The sequence below is a fragment of the Peromyscus californicus genome, unplaced genomic scaffold (assembly GCF_007827085.1).
Source record: "Peromyscus californicus insignis strain IS unplaced genomic scaffold, ASM782708v3 Scaffold_5__1_contigs__length_169319896, whole genome shotgun sequence".
NCBI lineage: Eukaryota > Metazoa > Chordata > Mammalia > Rodentia > Cricetidae > Peromyscus > Peromyscus californicus.
The window spans coordinates 32,328,219-32,353,862 of record NW_026294573.1 but is presented as its reverse complement, the minus strand read 5'-3'; the positions used below and the strand labels follow the sequence as shown (position 1 = coordinate 32,353,862).

General features: G+C 43.0%; 2 protein-coding genes and 1 pseudogene across 2 annotated transcripts in view; 1 reads left to right on the top strand and 2 right to left on the bottom strand.

Moving 5' to 3' along the window:
- The window catches only part of Zmpste24 (zinc metallopeptidase STE24), a 43,279-nt gene extending 41,236 nt beyond the window's left edge, over positions 1 to 2,043 (bottom strand). Inside the window, 1 exon segment of the mRNA XM_052716715.1 lies at positions 1,685 to 2,043. Within this exon segment, the coding sequence (XP_052572675.1) occupies positions 1,685 to 1,807 (123 nt within the window). The 5' untranslated portion in view covers positions 1,808 to 2,043.
- Positions 2,044 to 7,842: 5,799 nt separating this feature from the next.
- On the bottom strand, positions 7,843 to 11,635 carry Tmco2 (transmembrane and coiled-coil domains 2). Its single transcript, XM_052718619.1, has 2 exons — positions 11,393 to 11,635; positions 7,843 to 8,618 (listed from the first exon to the last, which is right to left on the bottom strand). Exons 1-2 carry the CDS (start codon positions 11,633 to 11,635, stop codon positions 8,301 to 8,303), a joined length of 561 nt encoding a protein of 186 aa, XP_052574579.1. The 3' UTR covers positions 7,843 to 8,300.
- Positions 11,636 to 15,706: 4,071 nt separating this feature from the next.
- LOC128096355 (TAR DNA-binding protein 43-like) lies at positions 15,707 to 19,485 on the top strand (annotated as a pseudogene).
- Positions 19,486 to 25,644: the final 6,159 nt, after the last annotated feature.

Below are 25,644 nucleotides of genomic sequence, written 5' to 3'. Positions count from 1 at the left end.
TGTAGAATTTGTTACATACACATGCAAACTGCACTCAGTCAGGGACTTCAACCACTAAACAAGTGACACAGGAGAGTTAGGGCAGACAGAAAGTGTCAGAGGCCAGGTGACTAGGTACAATGGCCATCTGGGTTGTAGTCACACTTTCAGTTTGCCTGTGTGAACCAAAGTTGTAACACCACAAGGGGACCACTCATTCTGAGTATGACATATGTCTTACAACACAGAAAACAAAGCATGAAAAAAGAGAAACAAGAATACTCACTACAGCACTACACGCATCAACAGATATATTTAATATAATAATGGCTCATCATTAAATTTGGTCCTAGAGGTCAAATTAAGGATCAGAGGAGTGACAGCAACGTATCAAATCTTTACAGTAAATTTTCTCACTATGTCAAATTCTAAAAGGTAATTTCAGCCTCTGGGACATAACACAGGGAACAGATACCAAAGGGTGTAATAGACCAGATCTTCTTCAATGGTTTTAAAACAAATACTTTTTCTACCGTATGTTAACAACAACAACAAAACCACCAAACAAACAAACCAACAAAGCCTTCCGAAGGCATTAAGGAACAACCCTACAAAGATGGTGTAACTAGGCTCATTAGTAAACTGTCAGATAAGTGCTATCTCAGCCTGCTGTTTTGACTCCGAATGCTATGTGTTTGCTTCAGGCCAGGGGACTTAATGCAAGTTTGAACTAATGAAGCTTTGAGTACTTACCTATAGTACTTTTAACACTTGGACCATACTAAAGGAGGAGACTGAGACACCAATCTGATGCTGACAAGTTTTTAAAAAAATAAAACTTGCAGTTAAAGAGATTCATGAAGGGCTGGGGATGTAGCTCAGTAGAAGAGCACTTGCCTGACAAATAAACTCATATACAGTGTAAATCAAAAGAAAACTGCCGAAGAAAAAAGGCGTCAATGCTCAAGAAACAGGTCCAGCAGTTAAAGGGAAAGGTTTTCAAGGGCGACACAGAAGGTAGTTAAGTCAAGCCAACCAGCAGTGAGAGACTAAAATAAAACCATCAGTTACAAAGTCCACCTCACTTAAATGTTCAAATTTCTAATCAAACTGTTAATTATGGCTATATCCAGGGAACTGTTAGCTTTTCTAATGCACTACTTAAATTTTTAAACAAAAACAAAGGAGGTATTTGAATGAAAAACGGACACACACACACATACGCACTAATGAGGATTTTGAACAAGTGTGCGGGCCTTTAGGAGGATTACAAAACACTTTCAGAAAAACTGTTTCCTAATCTTGTGGTTGAGCACGGCAATATCAATGTCACGGGAAGCTTTATTCTAACATTTTAGCATCTCCATTTAAAAAGCTCATACCAAAGAAAAGGGGTCAAGCTTGGGCCCAAAAATCCTAAGGTGCTGTAGTGCAGGCATAGACAGGCTCTAGTTTGACGGAGACTCTTTCCTTTCCTTAGACGCTAACAGGCTTGGGTCCCATTACAACGGTGCAGACAACTTCCTGCCGTCCCAAGAACCCCTCAAAGCCACAGTCAGCACTGGGAAAAATTAGGAAGCTCACTGGGAGTTAAGGAATATAGGCTGGTGCTACCACCGGGGAGAACCTCTAGGGGCTTGGGTCGAGGCACAGGCTAACCTAAGGCTGTCCAGGAGCTGGCGTCCGGGGGGCCGTCTATGCTCACCTGCCGCTGTGCTAGGAAGGTCTCCCAAAGATACACGGTCCAGGAAAAGAGCAACACCGCCCCGAAGATTCGCTTCTCCGCAGGGAAGTCCCACATAGCGTCCACCGATGCCCACATCCCCATGGTCACCCAGTTCCACCCGCTCCTTCAGCATGCACCGGTGCCACACCGACACGCGTCCCTCAGAGTGCCAGTGGTGTCTCAGCGATATGGGTCCCTCCGAGAGCCTCGTCAGACTCCCATCCCCTCAACGCTGCTAGCAGTGTCACAAAGACACTCTTCCCCTTCCTTACTCCCTCAGGACCTTCTTACTTCTGCTAGAATTAAGACATGCCCCACCTTCCTCACTTCCGGCCGGAAAACCGAGCGGAGGTGCACCCGAAACATCCCTCCGGACTCTGCTCCCGGGACTCCAACTCCAAGGTTCCGGACAAGAAGTCCGCGTGGTTGCCGCCTGTCTTGCTTTGGCCGGTTCCCAGAGAAGGCTGTGGACTGCTGTGCTTACCGGTGTTGGGCAGGCGGGCTGGTAACCAGGTTTAGCGAGAACGCACAGGGTGGGCCCACTCCGGTCTAGAAGTAGCTGAGAAGGATGGGAGAGGCTCTAAAACTTTCTTTTTTCTATTTAGTGCTGTTCAAAGGGTTAGAGGAGCGTCCCTGGGATAACTAGCCAAACAAGACGTTACAGTTTGGGTCATGTGGCTTGTTTGGGGAAGTTCTGACTCGGGAGTGTTAGAGAGATGAAAATTACACGACTGATGAGGATTTTTATTTACACATTTCATCTTATCCCCCCCAAGTGCAGTCAGAGGAGGCATGTTGCCTGTGTGTCCTGGGACAAGGCAACTATGGATAGCATTTTTAACCTCTATCAGGCAGGGTGGGCTTGGGGCCACTGCCTGGAATTTCAAACACCAACACACACACACACACAAAAGCTCAGTAACGTTTTTGCCTTGGAATTAATCAATGAAATGGGGTCACTGTGACCCCTGTTAGTACATTGAATTTACTTGAAAAGTGAAGTCAGAATTTTTTCTGACCAAAGTAAATACGGTTTGGTTAATAGTTTCTAAAAACTGATGTTGCTAATTTGCATAATCATTTATAGTGACTTGAGCTAAATCTGTAGCTCCAACTAAAATACATTTAGGTTATAGTGAAATTGTAATGCTAAAGATGTGTTGAGATTAACGAGGGGTTCAAATTTCTCAACCGTGCCTAAATTCATCCACATGAGAGTAATCAGTATGTCACTTGACAGTGTGAGAATTACTTCAATATAATAGGATCACAAACTCTTTTGCAAACCAAATGTTTTTTGGGGAATTTTTGCTTTCAGCAAAATTAGTGGTGTGCCTGATTGAATTGTCAGCAGAACTTTTGAGTTTTGGAATGTAACTTAAGAGAAAAACAATTGATTGACATTACCAAAAACTACTACCATTCTTTTACATTTTAAAATAAAAATTATTTTTGTGTATACGTGTTTTGCCTGCATGTATGTCTGTGCACCACATACCTGCAGTGCCCTTGGAGGCCAAAGGAGGCATTGTATCCTCTTGGGCTGGAGCTGTAAGAGGGTTGTGAGCTGCCATATGGTTGTTAGGAATTGAACCCTGGTGGTGCTCTTAACCCCTGAGCTATTGCTCCAGCACCCCATTCTTTTTTTTCTTTCTTTCTTCTTTTTTTTTTAAATTTCTTTATTTGTTCTACCTGCATGTATGCCTGCATGCTAGAGGAGGGCATCAGATCTCATTACAGATGGTTGGGAGCCACCATGTGGTTGCTGGGAATTGAACTCAGGACCTCTGGAAGAGCAGTCAGTGCTCTTAACCTCTGAGCCATCTCTCCAGCCTCCCCCCCCCACCCCCATTCTTATCTACTTATTAAAGTAGTTCTTAGGGCTGGAGAGATGGCTCAGCACTTAAGAACACTGGCTGCTCTTCCAGAGGATCCAAGATCAATTCCCAGCACCCACATGGCAGCCCACAATTGTCTGTAATCCAGGAAATCTAACACCCTCACACAGATCTACATACAGGGAAAACACCAATGCACATAAAATAATAAACTAGTTCTTAGCACTTATAACAAAACAGGAATTGAAAGTGAACTGACCCTGTTGGTTTAGCAGTATGAAATACAAGAATATGAATTGATGGGAAAGTCCCTGCCACCTGACACACAAGCAAAAACCAGGAACTGAATCTTTGTGTTTTATGGTGAAAGCTAGCAGTCTGAAAAGAGTGGCTGAACATCCTAAAGCTCTCACATCCTTTCCCCTAACACCTCATTTTCAGCCAGCAGATTATAGAGGAGGAAAACAAGCAGTCAGTTACTTCAGTCAGTCTTGCCCCTCCGGTCAGGTAGTCCATTTTGTCTCTGAGATTCATCATGTTGGAGCCTTCCTCCTTATCATCTCCATTCTCTGTGTAGCAGGGATAAGGTTCACATACACCAGTGCCACTGAATCGTGTGTTGCTCTTGAACTCTCTAGACTGACAGCTAATTTAGAATAAGCCAGTAGCAGCATGTAATACAGAGTTCCTCCATTATAATGAAACACAGGTACTCGTGTCTAGTTCCCAATAAAGTTTTTGTTCCCCTCTGAAACCTCAGGAGCTTGGCCTCCATTGATTTCATTTGCACTGACGACCTGGTCTTCCAAACTCCTGTCAGAATATAGGTTCTGCTATAGCACTCCAGAACCTCTCTAGCACACAGCTTGAAACTCGTCCACATTCTTCTCATGAACCAGTTAGAAAGGCTAATGATCCAATGGTCGGTTTATCACAACAAAGATTACACTTCCTGGTACTGATTTTCTGTACTAGTTACTTTGACAAAATACCAGAAAGCAGCAACTGGCGACCTCTCCTGGTTTTGAGAAGGTACAGTCCACTGTGGTGGGGGCGACGTGGCATCTTAGTAGCTGGTTCTATGGTAGCAGGAGCATGAGGCTGCGTGCTCACACTTCAGTGGACCAGGAAATAAAGGATCAGGCCAGAGCAGGAGCTGACATAAGATAAGGCCCTAACAACCTATTTCCTCCAGTAAAGGCCCACTTCCTAAAGATCCTACAATCTCCCAAAACAGTGTCTGAGGATGAAACACAGGAACCTATGGGAAATATTTCCTATCTAAGCCTGTGGTAACAAATAACCACCCTCGTCCATTAGAAAATACTCCTAGATTTTCAAGATTGTTCTCTTTTTAAACAGGGAGTAAACGATTTGTTCCCATCTCCATATCTGTTTTTAGCCCCCATCTCTAGCTTTCTAGTGGGAGGGTTTTGAGACAGGGTTTCTCTGAAATAGCCTTGGCTCTCCTGGAACTCAATTTGTAGACCAGGCTGGCCTTGATCTCACAGAGATCTGCCTGCTTCTGCCTCCTGAGTACTGGGATTAAAGGCGTGCCACTACACTTGGCTCATTGATAGCTTAAAAAAATGTATATACAGGTTCTGGGTGTGGTAGCACATACTTTAATCCCAGCACTTGGGAGGCAGAGGCAGGAGAATCTCTTTGAGTTGGAGGACAGCCTGGTCTACAGAGTGAGCTCCAGGACAACCAGGGCTACAGGGCAGCCAGAGCTACATAGAGACCATGTCTCAAAAAAACAAAAATAAAATAAAAATATGTATACAATCATAGCAGGGTATTGTAGTTGGTTATTTTTTACTCTTAGGGGGCCGCCACCCAGTTCCCAAATAAATACTTATAAATGCCTGGCCTTAGCTTGGCTTGTTTTTAGCCAGCTTTTCTAACTTAAATTATATCATCCTGTTTCTTCCTTTTTTTTTTTTTTTTCTTTTTAAGATTTATTTATTTATCATGTATACAGTGTTCTGCCTGCAGGCCAGAAGAGGGCACCAGATCTCATTAGAGATGGTTGTAAGCCACCTTGTGGTTGCTGGGAATTGAACTCAGGACCTCAGAAAGAGCAGCCAGTGCTCTTAACTGCTGAGCCATCTCTCCAGCCCCCTATCCTGTTTCTTTTTAACTACCTTTTGCCTCTGGGCTTTTTAATCTTTCTTTATATAGCTTTCTTTCCTTCTTACTCCGTGGCTGGCTGTGTGGCTGGGTGGTTGACCCCTGGTGTCCTCCTCTCCCCCTCTTCTGGCCTGTCCCTCTCTCCTGCCTGGCTATTGGCCATTCAGCTCTTTATTAGACCATCAGGCGTTTTAGACAGACAAAGTAACACAGCTTTACAGAGTTAAACAAATGCAACATAAAAGAATGCAACATATCTTTGCATCATTAAACAAATATTCCACAGCATAAACAACTATAATACATCTTCAACTAATATTCCACAACAGGGTAAGTGGCACAGGCCTTTAATCCCAGCACTCAGGAGGCAGAAGTAGGAAGATCTCTGCGAGTTTGAGGTCAGCCTACAGTTGTACATTATATACAGCTCTACATAATGAGTTCCAGGACAGCCAGAGCTACATAGCGAGATCCTGGTCATCCTTGCTGGCCTTAAACTCAAAGAGATCCATGGACCCCTGACTCTAGAGTGCTGGGATTAAAGGCCCATGTCACTAGGTCTGATTCCTCTTCCTTTTGAGTCCAATTATTGTTGCCTGTATGTGTGTGAGTGTGGGCCATGTACTAGTACCCAGGCAACCTACCAGTGGCCACACTTCCAAGGGAAAATGATTCTCTGTTCCACGGCAGCCATTAAGCGCCAATAACTCCTCAGCTAAGAGTGAGGTCTGGTGACTCACCCTCATTCATACTAGAATTTTGACTGTATTGATCTTGTTTAGGTGATTGTAGCTGCTGTGAGTTCATGAGCGCAATGAACATGTCATGTCTGCAGAAAGCATTTTATAACACGCTCCTATCGCTGGCTCTCTCTTCTTCAATGTTCCCTGAATCTCGAGGGCAGGGTGGTGATAGATGAGTCCTATTTAGAGGTGAGCACTCATAGGAACTTATTTTCAGTACTTTGACCAATCAGAAGTCTCTGTATTAATGGATGCCCACTGGAAGAAAAAGAAGTTTCTCTGGGACTGGAGAGATGGCTCGGAGGTTAAGAGCACTGGCTGCTCTTCCAGAGGTCCTGAGTTCAATTTGCAGCAACCACATGGTGGCTCACAGCCATCTATAATGGGACCCAATGCTCTCTTCTGGCATGTAGATGTACATACAGACAGAGCACTCATATACATGAAATATATAAATCTGAAAAAGGAAGAAAAGAAGAAGGAGGAGGAGGAAGAGGAGGGAAAGGAGGAGGAAGCAGCAGCAGGCTTCAATGACCAAGGTGGAGAGCAAAATAGATTAGGGCCTCAACATTGTTCTTATCGCCATACATATTAATAGATTCTACTTTCCTAGAGTGTGCAAATGTAATATTTTTCTATTTTTAAAACCTCTCAGCTGGGCAGTGGTGGTGCACACTTTTAATCCCAGCACTTGGGAAGCAGAAGCAGGTGGATCTCTGAATTCAAGACCAGCCTGGTCTACAGAGCAAGTTCCAGGACAGGCTCCAGAGCTATATAGAGAAATCCTCTCTCAGAGAAAAAAAATAAACAAACAAAAGAAATGCCTCTCTGTGCAGTTAAAAAAATGTATATTGTAAAATATACATTACATTTACATAAAAACATATATTGCAAAAAGATAAACTTTTTTGAGACTGATTCTCACTTTACAGCCCCAAATGACTTGGAACTTGCTGTGTAGACCAGGTTGGCCTCCAATCTGTAACTGTAACACTTGAGAAGCAGAGACAGGAGGATAGCAAACTTGAGGCCAGTCTAGGCTGCACAGCAAAGACCTTATCTAAAAAATTAAAAAAAAAAATCTCTGTAACTAGAAACTCTATTAGAATTCTTCTGAACTATCATTAAAATTATTTTTTGTATAGTTAATCAAAATGAGACCATTAATCTCAGCACTCAGGGAGGCAGAGGCAGGTGGATCTCTGTGAATTCAAGGTCAGCCTGGTCTGCAAAGCGAGTTCCAGAACAGCCAGGACTATACAGAGAAACCCTGTCTTGAAAACAAACAAACAAACAAACAAACAAACAAATTAGAATTCTTTTGATTGTCATTACAATTTTTATAAATAGCTGATCAAAATAAAACATTATAAATTTTTATAATGTATAAACATAAATGGTAAAATTCTATCATCAATCTGCTAATAAGATAAATGGGTTGAGGCAAATCATAGTTTATAAAATGAAGAACACACTTGGGGATGGATGGAGGGGTTCAGCATTTAAGAGCACTTGTTGCTCTTGCAGAGGACCCAAGTTTGATTTCTAGTGCCCACAGGCTGACTCACAACTCCCTGTAACTCTACCTCGAGGGTATCCCATGACTATCTTGCATTACTATAAGGTCCCTAGCCTGCTGAATCAGCACCAGACCTGTCTGTGCCAGGCAAATGACTTACCAGCAAGCCACAGTCCCCAGGCTCAGAGACATTTTCAACTATAATCACCCCACATTATCTACCACCCACCAAGTAGATGCTGGGCCCTCCTGAAGAGGGAATCAGATCTCTGCAGGGTAAATTCAATATAGTTCTCTCTTTTATTGATACACCACTGCACACACGAGGGAAGCAGTGCTTTTCTGGAAAAGACTGGAGTCCATCACATTTCGGAAGTGGAAGTAAACCCTGATGTGGGTAAGGGACTCTGGCAGTCGGAGCAGCTGCAGTAGGGCTCCGAAGAGCAGTCCCACTTCTTCATGGCAGGCTTCTGGGCGACGATCATGCCCTCCAGGTCTCTCACTTTGTTTTCCATCATCTGAAGCTTTTTCAAAATCTTCTCTTGCAGACCCAACGACAGGAAGATATTATTGTCTTGAATCTGGCGACCACTTCCTTCTGGGTTGGCTAGCAAAGCCTGAAAAAAATCCGAGCCTTTCTTGTAAAGTTGGTAGAGTGTGATCACAAACACCACTATTTTCTAAAATGAAACAAGACAAGTGTTACTTGGTTGTGTGAATGAAAAGTCACAGGCAGCTACACACCCAAAATAGAACAGAAATCTTCTAGTAACAATTCCTCATTCCTAAGCTAAGCTTTCCCTTTAACAAAACATTTCACACCTACTTTTTAAAAAGATTTATTTATTTTATTATGCATACAGTGTTCTGCCTGCATGTATGCCTGCAGGCCAGAAGAGGGCACCAGATCTTACTACAGATGGTTGTGAGCCACCATGTGGTTACTGGGAATTGAACTCAGGTCCTCTGGATCAGCAACCAGTGCTCTTAACCTCTGAGCCATCTCCCCAGCCCCTTCACACCTACTTTTAATCTTTTAAAAGACATTTTAAAGTCATATTTTATTTGATGTGTATGAGTGCTTTGCTTGCATGTAGATAGATATACCACTTAGATGCAGGTTTCCTCCATGGCCTCTGCATCAGTTCCTGCCTGCAGGTTCCTGTCCTGCATGAGTTCCTGACCTGACTTCCTTCCATGATGAACAGTGATGTGGAAGCATAAGCCAAATAAACCCTTTCCTCCCAGGTTGTTTTGGTCATGGTGTTTCATCACAGCTAACAGTCCCCCAAACTAAGACATTGGTCACAGAAAAATTGCTTTAACATGTTAGAATAGATTCCTGGTAGGATAAAAACAAACCCATAAATTTCTTTCCTTATAACAATTAACACTGCTTATTGAATACACATGGATTAAACTTGCTACACACTCTATCTCCTTTAAAAGTCACCACAACCCTATAAGGCATTTCTACTAAGCCCATTTTACAGACAAGGGAAATGGGGCAGAGGTCCAATGAGTGATCTCAGTTCACAGAGCAGATAGTTCACAAAAATGTACACCAAGCAGCCTGACTCCTGAGCTCACACAGCTACTTATTCTGGTGTATTGCTCCTTTTTGTGTGTGCACTTTTCCCCATTTTTTCTTTTTCTTTTCTTTTAGAGTTAGGGTCTCATGTATCCAAGCTGACCCTCCAACTTGCTATTACATTTCTAATCACCCTACCCCACCTTCCAAACGATAGAATTACAGTCATGCATCGCCACATCTGATTTCTGTTTTTTGTGATTTTGCCTCAAGTGCCCAAGAGTCTGAAAGCTCATCTCTCTGATTTCACTAAACTAGAAAGTGTGTGATCTTATCTTACACTCTGGTATTAGATAACTGAAATGTGTTTATGTATGTGCACACACACACAATCTTGTATTGATGACATATGTTATTTGTTGGATTCTATTATATGACCTTTTGAACAAGATCTAAATTTGAAATTCTGAAAATTGGGTTCTAACACCAGCTTTCCCAGCTCTAACAAAACCACATGAACTTGGGCAGGAACTAAGTTACACCACTTCCAAAGTGGCCATGATAATCCCTGGCCTGCCTATTATGCAGTGCTTTCTGAACTTAAACTTGAATGTGCATTCAACCATGATTCCTAAATGGAAAAGCTATAAAATGATCCAGTAATAGCTTCTCTGTATACTTATCAAACAGACCTTTAAGAAAGCTCTCATCCTCATGACTGTCTATAATTCAAACACTTGAAAGGTCAAAGAGAGACATAAGGGTCCAGTGTTAGCTTTCACTATCTAGCGAATCTGAGGTCAGCCTAAGCTCCAGGGGTCCTTCTTAACAAAACAAAACAAAAGCCCTCTTTAAATTTATCTCCTTAAATTTCCATTGAGTCTTTGTGCACCTCACTTTCTTCACTTCTCATGTGAAAATAAACTCCATTTCATGGAGTTATTAAGATTTCCCAAAACACTGAGAACCATGCTATAAATGAGTTATTTTATTATTATTAATTATTATGGTTTTTTGAGATAGGGTTTCTCTGTGTAGCCTGGCTATCCTGGAACTCACTCTATAGACCAGGCAGGCCTAGAACTCAGAGATCCACCTGCCGGAATTAAAGGCATATGCCCCTAGTGCCTGGTGAGCTATTATTATTACTGAAGGTTAGACAAAATTACACAAATTCCCAATGTTCCTTATAATTCCAACCTGTTAAATTTCTATTCCACCAAAAAGGCCCTGTATGTTTCTGGGGCTTAGCACTGTGATGATCGAACTCACAATTCCCTATCAGTTAAAGAGAAAAGGCAGAAAAAATCCATGGCAATACAAAGAAAACACACATACACACACACACACACACACACACACACACACACACACACACACACGAGAGCCTGGTTGTCCCAGTGTTTATTCTTTGAACATGGGAGGCTCTCAGAGACAAGTGATGAATTAAGTTTGGACTCGGATGAGTGATGAAGTTGTCCAAATCTATTTTGTAATAGAGACAAGCCAAATACCATTATGAGGAAGTGTTTTTATGCTCACAACCTCGTTGGTAGAGGTTTTCAAGGACAGCGTACTTTCAACCAGCTCGAGAGGCAGAGACAATGACTAACCTCCCTTCTTCCCTGATCCTTTACATGGACTTACAAAACTGAGTAACCGCAATATGAAAGAGAAGGAACCAATATGGACTTTTTAGTCGGAAACGGTGGTGTGTGTCAGACCTCAGGGTGAGAGCTTGGGCTGAGGATTAACGAATTTATTAATTCATTAATTAATACATTATGGAGGACCACAGATTTGAAGCCGGCCTTCTTCCACAGTGAGTTTAAGGCCAGCCCAAACTACCACCTGTCTTAGAACTACAAAAAACCAACAACTCGCCCCCCCCCCAAGACTTAAATTTCTCTATACGAATACAACCTGTATTGATCGAACGCTTCGTTTCCATAAGGCAAATAATCCAATTGCCAACAAAACCAAAAAGGAAATCCCTAGGATGACTTGCACAGCTGGAGCGAGATTATCTAGTATCCCCAAATTTGTTGGCGGAGGGACACTAGTCTCTCCTACAAAAGTTGCTTGTAACCAATTCCATATCGAGCTGCGAGCAAGAGCATTTAAGAGGTTGTCCCAGGAAGAAGTTGCCGTTGGAGATGTTGGCATTTTTAAAATGGCAGCTGTAGGAACTACATGTGCAGAGGCTTCAGGAATCTAGACATGAATTAGGGAAAGCGCTCAGGGAGCTCAGGTGTTCCGGAACCATTGTGAGCTGTGCTTTGTGATGTCACCACTCCGAAGGCTCAGCTTCTTTCCACTCACCAATGACCCTTCTTACTCAAGAGCAAGCAGACGCTGGCCTGTGTTTTCAGTTCATTCATACTGTTTGCTCCGGTCTTTAGCTGGTGTTGGTTCTGACACAGAACACCCTGTGTCTGCCTCATCCGATAAAGCAGCCAGTATTACTCAAAATGGGGACAGTTGGGGCAAGGAGAATAGCTTGGTTGTTAGTGTTCTTGCCTACTACACACAAAGTCCAAGGTTTGACCCCAAGCACTACAGAAACAGGCCATGGTAGCTGCCCTCATTTGGTTTCTATTGCTGTGATAAAGAACATGAGCAAAAGCAAGCGGAGGTGGGGAGGGTTATTTCACCCAGCAGATTACAGTCATCGAGGGAAGTCAGGGCAGGAACTTGAGGAAAGTGGTGGCCATGAAGGCATGCTGCTTATTAGCTTGCTCCTCACGGCTTGCTTGCTCAGCCTGATTTATTTATTTATTTATTTATTTATTTATTTTTAACGTGTATGGGTGTTTTGTCTGCATGTAGGTCTGTGCACCATGTGCCTGAATAGGCTAAAAGAGGGTACTGGGTCCCCTGGGACTGGAGTTACAGACATGCAAGCCACCATGTAGGTACTGGGAATCCAATCCAAGTCCTTTAAACAAGTAGTCAGTGTTCTTAATGGCCACATCAGTACTTCTTAGTGCCCACAGAGAACACTTTCAGCACTTCTACACAGGGTAGCAGTTACTTTTTTTCTGAACAAGAAAGCCCAAGTACATTAAGGCTGAGAGAAACTTGAAGGAGATAACATTTAGAAAGGGCTTTTTTGTTTGTTTGTTTGTTTGTTTGTTTTGAGACAGACAGGGTTTCTCTGTGTAACAGGTCTTTCTGTCTTGGAACTCACTTTGTAGACTGTAGGCCAGCCTGGTCTACAGTGTAAGCTCCAGAACAGCCAAGGCTACACAGAGAAATCCTGTCTTGAAAAACAAAACAAAATCTTCCTCCATGGAACTGTTACACTTTGATATTGTTCACAATTTTTTTCATTTACAGTATCATTTGAATAGGTACTTTCATGCTTGCATAGAAAAATAAAATTGTTTTGCATTGCAGGGTTTTCTATGATTATTTCTCAGGTACTTCTAAATATTCTGTTACCTAGTAAAAAGGTATTCTTCAGCTCATAACCAAAATTGTCCTAAAATTTAAAGATACTGAATCTTAAAAACCTTAAGTTTAAATCTTTAAAAGTTAAAGACCACTGCCAACTGCATGAGTTTTGTTTGTTTCCTAGTTTTATGCTTTCCCTGATAAAAGATCAGACTGTGGCAAGAGAGGAAGTTAAAGGAGGCTCACAAGAGCCTTCCTTTATTAAAGACAAATTTTACACCATATTCTAAACTTCCAATGCATAATTAGTAATGAATGGACATCTGAAAATATGGCTGTCTGTGTCTTGGAATTCTCTGCTGTCAGGTATGCAAAGATCTGCACTTAAAGTGCACCACAGGCCTGTACCATGTCGCTCCCTAACTAGTCAGCTACACAGCCCAGCCCCAGGATGGCATGGGTCCCTGGAAACTCCAGTGAAATACCATTGTATCATATCAGAAATATAACTTTGTCAAATAGCTCTTTATCCATTTCCTTTCTAGGACCCATTACAACTAAAAAAATGATAATGGTCCTGTGGTAGCTTGAACGTAATTGGTCCCCATAATCTCACAGGGAGTGGCACCAGCGGGGGTGTGGTCTTGTTGGAGGAGGTGTGTCAGTATGGAGGTGGGCTTTGAGGTGTCATATATGCTCAAGATACCACTGAGTGGCTCAGTTCACTTCCTGTTGCCTGCAAGGTGTAGGACTCTGAGCTACTTCTCCAGCACCACATCTGCAGCAGGGTGAGAGGGGATGGTAAGGTTCTTGAATTGCCAAGGGCACATGAGGGTCGATGCTGCTGCTACAGATGGAGTCTATTTCAGAGTAAAATGACTGAAGGATTTGTAACAGGCCCTCAGACCTCAGCACAACTGACTCCATGATGGAAGTACCAGTCAGTCTGTAAAATTCAGGATGTAGACAGCATCACCACCTGCCAAAACTAAAACAAAGGCCTAATCCATTGAAGTGCACAGATCTGGGAAAATCTCTGTATGTACTACTATCCTCCTCTTTTAACTTCTGTAGTTCTGCTTCGGGCTAACTGTTCTTGTTAACTGAAGTAGGTCAACTCAGGACATGGTTTTTGTGCTTAAAAGCTCACCCTGAGGGGGCTAGAGAGATGGCTCAGTGGTTAAGAGTCCTGGCTGCTCTTACAGAGGACCTGGGTTCAATTCTCAGCACCCATGTGGCAGCTCACAACTGTCTGTAACTCCAGTTCCAGGAGACCTAATACCCTCACACAGACATACATGTAAGCAAAATACCAATGCACACAAAAAGAAATAAATCTTTAAAAAAAAAAATAAAGTTCACCTTGAGAAAGGCTTGGGGCTACACCGGGATCCCAAACATCCCGTGTAGTCACCGGCTGACTAACAACTTTCTATTGGCTTAAACCCACGTCAGCGCAGTCTCCTCTGGTGGATACCCCACAACAAGAGGTAGAAAGACTGGTGTGTTAACTCACTGTCTACAAGTGACTGACCACAGAATCCATTCTAGCAAGGAGTAACCCCAATAAGACCTAAGATGTGACTGTAACAGGGCAAGCCCAGGCCTGAAAGCATTAAAGATTGGCAGCTGGGGGCTGGGGAGATGGCTCAGCAGGTAAGGGCACTCGTTGTGCAGGTCTGGTGACCTGAGCTTGATTTCCATAACCACACAAATGTAGAAGAAGAATAAACTGGGTATGGTGGCACATGCCTTTAACCCCAACACTCAGGAGGTGGAGGCAGGCAGATCTCTAAGTTGGAGGCCAGTCTGGTCTACAGAGTGACTTCTAGGACAGTCAGCACAACACAGAGAAACCCTTTCTTGAATAACCAAAAAAAAAAAAAAAAAAAAAAAAAAAAGAAGGCGGGCAGGGGTGAGCTGGCAAAGTTGTCTTTTGGCCTTCACATATGCTGTGGCTCATGTGTTCCTTCACAGTCATTGTCATTGTCGTCGTCGTCATCATCATTTTTTTTTTTTTTTTTTTTTTGTAAAAGAATCATGCCAGCACACCTGTAACCTCGGCACTTGGGAGGGTGAGACAGGAGGGCACAGCCCACACTATACATCAAGGCTATCTCAAGGCAAAGGATTTCCAGATCCCTTGCTACCTCAGTTTCTCATTGTGGTTCCTAGCAATAGACTAGTGGAGAACGAAGCAAAGATGTGTGAACATAATCAGGTAGCAGAAGATGGGAATAATGAGCCTACTAAGTACCATAAGATGATGAGACAGGTTTGGGGTTTTGTTTGTTTTTTGGTTTTTGAGACAGGTTTTCTCTGTGCAACAGCCCTGGATGTCCTGGAACTCACATTGTAGATCAGGCTTGCCTCAAACTCACAGAAATCCACTTGCCTCTGCCTCCTGAGCACTGGGATTAAAGGCGTGCGCCACCACAGCCCGACTTTGTTTTTTAAACAAGGTATCACTGTGTAGCTCTTGCTGACCTGAAACTTGCTATGTAAACTAGACTGGCCTTAAACTTAGAGATCCTTGGACTTCTGCCTCCCGAGTGATGGGATTAAAGGCACGTGCCACCACACCTTGCTGTGACAGGACAGGTCTTCTGTCTATGGGTACAGTCAGTTTCCAGGGGAATGTGGCCTGTGCTACAGGAATCGAGTGCCTCAGTGTCAGAGGCTGTCAAGCTGGCAGTTCTGCATGCCCCCGATGCTCACTGGGGAACTCAGTCTATGTTGTCATCTGCCTCGAAGACGCCAAGGAAAATGGAGGAGAGAGATGCTTCTTTGAAGTTAAAGTGGATAGAGCAGCCCAGAAACGTCTGATTTCAGGGTGTTGAGATGCCATGGACAACAACTGAACAGGATCTTGAAGACTGTTTTTGGTACTTTTGGAGTTCTCATGGTACAGGTCAGGAAAGATCTTGAAACCAATCAATCAAAGGGGGTTAGCATTATTTAGCTTATGGACTATGAAGCCCACGTGGAAGCAATGTTCTAGTGATGTGTGATGGATGTGCAATGGTGTGACCGCAAACTTCCAAACTCCAAGCAAAGCCCAGACAAGCCTTTGAAGGACACATATATTTGTCAGGTGTTGTATAGCGGACACCACTGTGGAAGGGCTCAGTACCGTCAGCACAGAGAAGTGGTGGATGTCTTCATTCCCAAATCATTCACGGCCTTTGTCACATCTGCAGGTGATAGGGCCATGGAGTCCCTGTGGAGAGGACTTGATAAAGAAAGGAATCTGTGAGCATACATGCAACCTGAGCCTAAAACCAACAGCAGTAAACAGAAGGAAGTGGAAGATCTGGTGGTAACTCAGGTGGCTTTGGGGGATCAGGGTGGGTTTGGTAGAAGTTGAGGGGCTGGAGTTGGCTTGGGAAATAACTGGGGTGGTGATATGGGGTGAAGGGATGAACTTTGGAGCCCTCAGCATCAATACGGCAGTGATGGGCTTTGTTGGGTGTAGGATGGGTGTGTTGGCCAGTTGAGAAGCAGTCAGGCTCATCAGGTAATAACCAAAACCAGGGCAGCATGCAGAGGGAGCCAAAACGACCTTTGGTTCTGTAAATAGCTCCTACAGTGGTGCTAAATCTGGTGCCTGTCTTGGTTAGGGGCTGGCACCAAATGCAGGGTCAGGCAGTGGCTTTGTCTCTGAGGAGGCTTTGGCTCAAATGCAGAGTATCTTCTGGCTGCAGAATGTCAGCAGTGACTGCTGTGGGATGTCTCTCTCTATGCTGTGAATATGTGTTGCTCCTATTGTCTAATAAATAAAGCTGCCCTGGCCTATGGCAGGGCAGAATAGAGCCCTGTGGGAAAATCCAAGAGAGACAGTGAGAGGAGAAAGGCAGAGTGAGGAGGGCGCTAGCCCGCCATCCAAGGAGTAACATGTAATGGGACACAGGTAAAGCCATGGAACACACAGCAATATACAGATTAACAGAAATGGGTTGGATTAAGCTATAAAGCTAGTTAATAATGAACCTGAGCCATAGGCCATAGAGTTTGTAATTAATATAAGCCTCTGTGTGTTTACTTGGGACCGAGCAGCTGCAGGGGTTAGTATAGAATGGTGGGAATTCAAAATTTTCTAAATTCACAGAAAGCTCTTTGTAAAAACGTATGTAGTAATTAAAAAAAATTTGTTTGCTTAGTGTGGAGCATACTCAGTAGTACTTTTTGACAAGTCTTCTTTGGAAAAAGAGGAAGAGATCAAGGAATCTTGTGTTGTCACATAAAGGGTCAAAATGCTGAGTGGCTGAGAGTGAGCTGCTGTGTGTCTGGTTGGTAAACCAACACACTACCATCTGCCTGAGGCTTCTCAGAAATATTTTACCCTTGGACTTGTGACTCCCCTGCATGCCCAACGTGGAAAGCATGGATAAGAACTGTGTTATTTTCTTATTTTAATTTGAATCCCACCCTACGGATTTTTTTTTCCTTTAGTAAAATCTCCTTTTGGGAGATCATGGTGTCATTGCGTTTGGTTCCTGTGGTTGTTTTTCTTCACAGACTTCACGGACAGCAGGGCTGTGCATACTGTGCCATGGGAACACTCCTGTGTGTTTTCTCACCCAAGAATTCATCACTACAGGTGCTCCATTTTCACCCGCTACTCTGTATTTCATGGAGTTGTGTCTACCCTATGACAGCAACAGCAAGGCCATGATATGGAACCGGAGGACAGTTTATTGAAACCCTGCGTGGGGTTGATGGTGCTGTCCAGGCATGAACGGCTTCCATGAGTGAGAAAATGAGAGAGTGTGGCAAAAACTTGATGTCACTCAATCCTACAGCTTTCCTGAGAGTGTGTAGACAGCAATGATAGGAAATAACTTAAAATCAAAGGACAACCACCTCTGTTGGAATCTTGTTCTTGGAAAACCTACTTCAGTTCAATGTGTTAAGTGAAATGGTACTTGTACCCCCCACTCCACCCCGGGGCAAATGCTGTGGATGCTGTATGCTGTGTGTCCTGTGACTGATCTGAAAGTGTGGGAGTGTAAACTGAAGCTAATGGGCTGAGAACCTGGGTGGGTCTTGTGGGGTGACACTGAATTGGAAACAGGGTTCACCAGCATGCCCAGGTGTCTCCAAGTTGTCAGGTGTCTCATATGCTTTAGCTACCCACAAGAATGCTGCTTGCTGGGGATGTGCCTTTCCTGTGCTTGGATGCTTTGTGTAAGAGTTGTCACTGTTAGAAATTCTTAAATAAAGTTGATTTAAATAAAAAGCAAAAAGCAAAGAACTCATCCCACACAGGTAGGTGAGAGTGATTATTAATAATGACATTTATGGGAATACACCTTTCACTGGTGAAGGCGTGATTATTGCTATGAGGCAGGCATTTCAGCTCCTCAGTGCCAGCCTCCCAGTCACCAACCAGACTGCTGTCATCTTCCACCTTCCATTGCAGGACTGATGCAAGCAACACGCTTTTCGAGTCTTCAAAGAAAACCCTCACCCAGACATGGAGCACAGCCAGTCATAGTACTTGCCCCTGTTACTTACCCAACCTTCCCCTCTTTCCCATTTATTTTTCCCAAACTGTGTCCACATCACTGATAAAGCTGTTGCATCACAAAGCCTTGGCATGTATTCGGATTGTCCTCTTTCTGCCTGGCTAACCTCTGACTCAGGTTTGTCTCAACAGCGCCTTCACATTGGAACATTTTTTGGTTCCCACACCATTTTTTTTTTTTTTTTTTTTTTTTGGTTTTTTGAGACAGGGTTTCTCTGTGTAGCTTTGCGCCTTTCCTGGAACTCACTTGGTAGCCCAGGCTGGCCTCAAACTCACAGAGATCCGCCTGGCTCTGCCTCCCGAGTGCTGGGATTAAAGGCGTGCACCACCACCGCCCGGCTCCCACACCATTTTTAAAAAATAATTTATTTTGCGGTGGTGGCAGATGCCTTTAATCTCAGCACTTGGGAGGCAGAGGCAGGCAGATCTCTGTGAGTTTGAGGCCAGTCTGGGCTACAGAGTGAGTTCCAGGAAAGGCGCCAAAGCTACACAGAGAAACCCTGTCTCGAAGAAAAAAAAAATTACGTGCATGGGTGTTTTGCTTGCATGTATGTCTGTGTGAGGATGCCAGATCCCCTGGAACTGGAGTTATAGACAGTTGTGAGTTGCCATGTGGGTGCTAGGAATTGAACCTGGGTCCTCTGGAAGAGCAGCCAGTGTTCTTAACCACTGAGCCAGCTCTCCAGGCCTCCCATATCATTTCTTGTGAAACTTTCCCTTCCATCTATGTTGTTCTGTCTCACATGAGTCTATCAGGCTCACTAGCAGGATGCTAGAAAATAAAAACATCTCATTCAACACCATCTTACCCAGAGGCTGACTGAGCATATACATACACATAGTAAATACTTGGCACTTTAAATTTTAGGAAACTTTCTCAGATCTATGATTTTTTTCTTCTAGACTGAATCTGATTTTGGTTTGCTTGTTTGAGACAAGGTCACTACACAGCTCTGGCCTGGACTGAAAATTGCTAAGTAAACCAGGCTGGCCTCTGCCTCTCAAGTGCTGGGATTGATGGAGTGTGCTACTGTGACTGGCTCAGACTAAATCTGACAAATATGTCTTGCTTTTAGACAGTGCTGAGGATTGAACCCAAGGCTTTGAGCTTGTTTGGCAAGTACTCTACCACTGAGCTATACCATCAGCTCCATTTACAGGTTTTAAACTCTTCTACTTATCCTGCTTAGTTAATTTGAAGGGGTTTCAGACCTCCAAATACAATCTATCATTCTTGAGGTCTGGAGTAGGCAGGCCGAGTAGAGTAGGCTAGACTTTCTAGGACAGATCTATATACAGGGCATAGAGCAGTAGTGTGCCAAGAAGCACCATAGTCCATGGAGAGGTGTACACCGAAGAGGAGCACCTGCTCTGACGTTAGAGTGCAGGAGGGAGAGTTGTGGGCCATCCTGAGCTATGTAATGAGATCCTGTCCCCAAATACCAAACAGAAAAAGAAAAAATAGCAGGAAATCAACAAATGGAATTGTGTCAGAGTGAAGCAACAGAATGGGGAAAAAACCTTCACCGGCTATTCATCCAACAGGGGAATAAATAACCGGCATATATAAAAAACATTAAAAATTGACCTGGCAGTGGTGTCACACACCTTTTCTCAAATATTAATGACCAGTCTTAAAAATTTCTTCCCAGGGGCTCAGAAGAGAAACTACAAATGGCAAGAATTATTTTCAGGAAAAGAATCTAAGTACACCGAGCTCTTTGTCTGTCTACTTTATTCCTCTGGGATAAAATCCAAACTACACAGCTTCAGTCCTGCTCTCATGCCTCACTCCTTCCTTGCCTGATTTCTCTCTACCTTTATCAGCTGTCCCCTCTAAGTTCTATCTTAATTCTCTCATCTTAGTTCTGCCCCATCTTAGTCTTTCTCATCTCATTCTTCCCCATCTGGCTCTTCCTCATCTTCCATCTCATTCTTCTAGTTCTCCATCTAGTTCTCCAGTCAAAATCCTCCTCAGTCTCTGAGGTTTACAGTTATATACCCACGCAATAGCAGTGCTCTAGCTAAAGCAAGGTCACCAGGTTTGGATTCTTACAGGGTCATAAAGGCAGACAAGAGTTTTCCTCAGGCAGTGACTTTCTTTTACAATCCAAAAGGGGAGTGATAAAGGAGGAGGTCAACTAAGAGCTAAAAATCAGTTAATATCAGAAAAAGAGAATTTATGAGCTCAAACTACATTCCTAGAGGTGGTTAGGTAAATGTTAGGAGTCTACAATGTTAGTATAAATACCACTAAGGCTATATAAGAAAGGAGAGTCTGAGCTTAATTTACCTTAATTCAGGAGATCATTTGGCCTTGGATGCTTGATAGGTATTTCAGATAAAATATACTGTTATGAGTTCTTGGAAGTGTACATAGCATACAAGGAAATCACTGCAGGAATCGGCTAATATATATACAAAAGCTAAAATATCACCAAGACTTCTTAAGCCAAGGCTTGACCTTCAGAAAAGTCCTTGACTTTTCCAAGTAGTAGTTTTTGTGATAGTAGCTGAATTCCAATTACATTTTCCTGCGGCTTACAGCAGCCTTTAATCCCAGCACTCGGGAGGCAGAGGCAGGTAGATCTCTGTGAGTTCCAGGCTACACAAAGAAACCCTGTCTTGAACACCCCTCCCCAAAGAACTCAAAATACTAAACATCAAAGGATGATTCAACCAATAAAATGGCAACTGAATTTAACAATTCTCAAAATTTAAGACCAGTAATTACATGAAAAAAAAAATCCAGTATTTTGGGGCTGGAGAGATGGCTCAGAGGTTAAGAGCACTGACTGCTCTTCCAGGGGTCCTGAGTTCAACTCCCAGCAACCACGTGGTGGCTCACAACCATCTGTAATGAGATCTGGTGCCCTCTTCTGGCCTGCAGGGATACATGCAGACAGAACACTGTATACATAATAAATAAATACATCTTTAAAAAAAATCCAGTATTTTTAGCCACTGGGAAAATGCAATCAAAACTACATGGAGATTCCATCTCACCTCAGTTAGAAAGGCAATGATCAAAAATAAAAAGCAACAACAACAACAACAAAAAAAAACAAGTGCTGGTGAAGAGGCTGGGTAAGATGAACCCTTATATATTGCTGGTGGGCATGTAAGTTAGTTCAGCCACTATGGAAATCCATGTTCTGATTTCTCAAAATTAAACAAACAAAACTAAGAATAGCCACAAAGAGTGGCACATGTTTTCTTGTTAGCTTTCACCTTTAATTTCAGCAACCAAGAGGCAGAGGCATAGGATCTCTCTGAGTTCCAGGCCAGGATGGTCTAGGAATTTCAGACCAGCTAGAGCTAGTCTCAAAAGAAACAAAGACTCAGGCATGTCAGTATGTTATGTAATTCCAGACTTGGGATTTTAAGTTTTGAGGACAGCTGGGCTACATAGTTAAAATCCATCTCAAAACCCTAAAGCCATGAAGGGTGAGGAGCTATTGGCACTTGATGGCTACAAGGGGAGGCTCTTTTTCCTTTGGGGATATAGTTACTAGTAGGGTGTCTATGCTCCAGTTGATGGCCCCATACCCACCTGCACAATAGGATATGGGGGGGGGGAAAGAGGACATGAAAACAGGAAGGAGGATGTGTTGGAGGATTTGAGGGAAGCTAGAGAAGGGAGTAGGGGGTGGTTACAAAATACATAGTATACCTGTACTAAATTCCCAAAGAACAAATTAAAAATATTATATACATAAATTGTAGGATGACTCAGCCCTAACAGACCTGAGGGCCAACTGGCCCAAACCAGTAAAGAGAGCCAGCCTGGTAATGAGATACTTCCTGAGAGCCAACATAGGTCTGCCTAAGGGCCTTAGCAACAGCAGCTGAGATATGATCCGAGATGACCTGGACCAGTGAGAGGCAGCCACGTCACACCAGCAGATGCACTCACCAGACCTTCCCCTGAGGTGGAGTGATGGTTCTATAAGGCTTGCTTCTTTCTGAATAAACTTAGCTTGTTTCAACATCCTCCCAGAGTCTGTATCATTGACTCTGTGCCTACTTGCCCCCTTGGGGACAGCACAGGACCCTGCTACAATAAACAAAACAGGCAAAAACAAACAACTGACTACCAAAGGCTCCAGTTTAGCACTCATGGCTGTGAATCAAACTCAACATATACTAGGGATCTTTGTTCACCCTTGTTTACTGTAACACTATTCACAACAGCCAAACTATGGAATCAATCATGGACAAATGGATAATGGACACATGGCATATACACACAATGGTGTAGTTTAAAATCATCCATTTGGGACAGTAGTATCAGGACATAATATCATGAATGTAATAAATCAATACAATTAATGTAATTAATGAATATCATAGTTATTAAATGAATACTGCAAATATAATAAATACCACAAATGTAATTAATGAGTGTAATTAATATCATGGATGTAATTAATATCTTGAATGTAATTCATGCCACTGAATTGTGAACTTAAAAATGGTTACAATTGCCGGGCGGTGGTGGCGCACGCCTTTAATCCCAGCACTCGGGAGGCAGAGCCAGGAGGATCTCTGTGAGTTCGAGGCCAGCCTGGGCTACCAAGTGAGTTCCAGGAAAGGCGCAAAGCTACACAGAGAAACCCTGTCTCGAAAAACCAAAAAAAAAAAAAAAAAAAAAAAAAAAAATGGTTACAATTGCAAATATTATGTTCATTAAAAAAAATAAGGTGGAATGTAATCACCATACATTAAAAATAATTAGAAACATACACAGATGCTTGTTCCACAGCAGGCAGTGCTGTTTGGGGAGGTTGTGGAACCTAGCTAGTAAAAGTAGGTCACTAGTAGCTGGTCTTTAAAGGTTATATCTCCACCCCTGGTTCCAGCCCTATGCTCTTCCAGCCATGACAACCTGCTAAAATGCTGGAGGCCAAGTAACCATGAACTGAACTCTCTGAAACTGTGAATCAAAAGAAATAATATTGCTCTTAATTTGTTTTCATCAGAAATCACAGTAACATTCAAGTAAGGTGAAAAAGTACCTTGGCCTAAGTATTGTCATTTTGCCTTCAGACTTCATTTTACCTGTAGGGTGAAATAAAGTTTAGATTCCCAAACACTTGAAGGAGCGGAGAACTTTCCAATGGCTGATCAACCTCCTCCTTAAACCATAGAAATAGTCGTTATACATCTTTAGTTCTCTAGAAACATTATGGCTGTTCCTAACAACAGGGGGAAAAAAAAAAGATGAATCTGATTGGTTGAACTGAAAGGCTTGCATTGTCTGTCACTTGACAATGATTGAACACACAAAGAAAGTCCCTAATCTTTGATTCCCCATTGGTGAAAACTGGAGCTGTAACTTGGCAAAAATGTTTGTGGTTTTGTGCTTATAAGGCCTGCTTCTGCCCATGTTCGGGGTTACCAGGAGAAATAAGGCTCCCAAGTCCTTGTTCTTCAGCCCTGATGGATCAGTGACCCCGCTTATGTGGTGATTTATTAAAATCTTTGGAACACCCCCCCCCCCCAAATCACCCATTTGTAGAACGGTGCATTGAGTTGGAGATTATCATGTAAAGTGAAATATGCCAGATTCAGATTGATAAATACATTTTCTTGGGTATATAGAATCTATATTTTAAAAGGCTTTAGCTTGGCTGAGTGTGGTGACACGTCTTTAATCTTAGCCCTTAGGAGGCAGAGGCAAATGATTCTGAGTTCCAGAGCAGTCTGGTCTACACAGCAAGTTCCTGGCCAGCTAGGGCTGCACAGTGAGACCTTGTCAAAAAGGAAAGTGTAGAAAAAAAAAAAAAGGCACCAGTTGTAAACTAGACGTCTGTAATCCTAGTATACTTAGGATGTGGGAGAGGATAGGAATTCAAAGTCATTCTCAACTAAAGGAGTTAGGGAGTTAAAGGCCAAGGTACATGAAACCATTAAAAAAAAAATCAGAACACTAGCTAGGCATGGTGGCACATGACTGTAATCCTTGTGCTTGGGAGGATAAGGCTGGAGGGTGTTAATCAAATCCAAGGCCAACTTGGGCTTCATAGCGAGGTCATTTTAAAACAAACAATATTGTAAAATAAAATAAAAAAACAAACAAAAAAGAATAAAACACGCCCATTATTTCCCAATATACACAAATAAAAGCTGGGATTACAGGTGCACCAAGGTTGAGATCCACAGTTCTTATACTCAGGTCACAGGCCTCCCAAGATGATCACCCATCTAGGGATTCCTCCCAAGATGAACACCTCATTGAGGAAGCAGATGCCCACAGTTGGAGACTCCAAGGTACCAGCAGGGGCCTCCCCTTGTAAATTGTCCCACTGACACAGAAAGTGACACGACTGTATTTGTAAAGCACATAACACAAAGCTGGGCATAACGGGGTATAGCTATACTTACAGCTTCAGGAAGGCTGAGGCTAGCTTGGGCTACAATAGAGCTAGTCTCAAAACTAAAAGCCCATATGAACAGCCTCATTTGAGAATTTGTTATCTACTGGAATCTGTACCAAGAAAGGACTTGGGCTTGTGGGGAGGGCTTTTAGACCGCATAATGAGTTGTCCAAAATGGTTGGTTTCAGAACAGGAAGGTGTTGAGAAGTAACCCCAAGGAACAAGAGAGGATATACCTACGCCTTTCATTGCTAGCTAATGAAAGTGGCTGAAAATGTCCCAAGGACAGAGTGACAAGACTGGATTGTTAAGAATTTCATACCAAGCTGGGCATCATGGGATGTACTTGGAATTAGTTTTAGGAAGACTAAGGCAGGAGGATTTGAGGACAGCTTGGGCTACAGAGCCTGTCTAAAACCCAAACAGCTGGAAATGTAGTCTGTTGGTACAGTGTTTGCCAAGGATGTAGGGAACAGGACTGCATAAACTCGGTCTAGAACAAGTCTGTAATCAGCACTCAGGAGGTGGAGGCAGGGGGATCACAGCTAAAGGCTATTCAACTTAGACAGTGAGTTGACTTGGAGGCCAGGCTGGGAGACACTGGTTCAAAAACCCAAAAGCTGGTGTTGTGTATTTCTCACTCAGGTCCAGGCAGGAAAGTCTAGTTTGAAGCTGCAGAATAGATACTAGAGCAAAACACCCCACAAACCAAACCAAACCCCATGTTGCCTTGTCGCCAGACCTAGATGTCCTATTCACTGCAGACACATACAAAACCAGACTTACCTTGAACTGGGCTTCTTCCCAAATACCCACTCCCTTTTGAATTTTCCACTTTAGTTGGCTGTATCTGTTTTTCTCGAACACTTTTC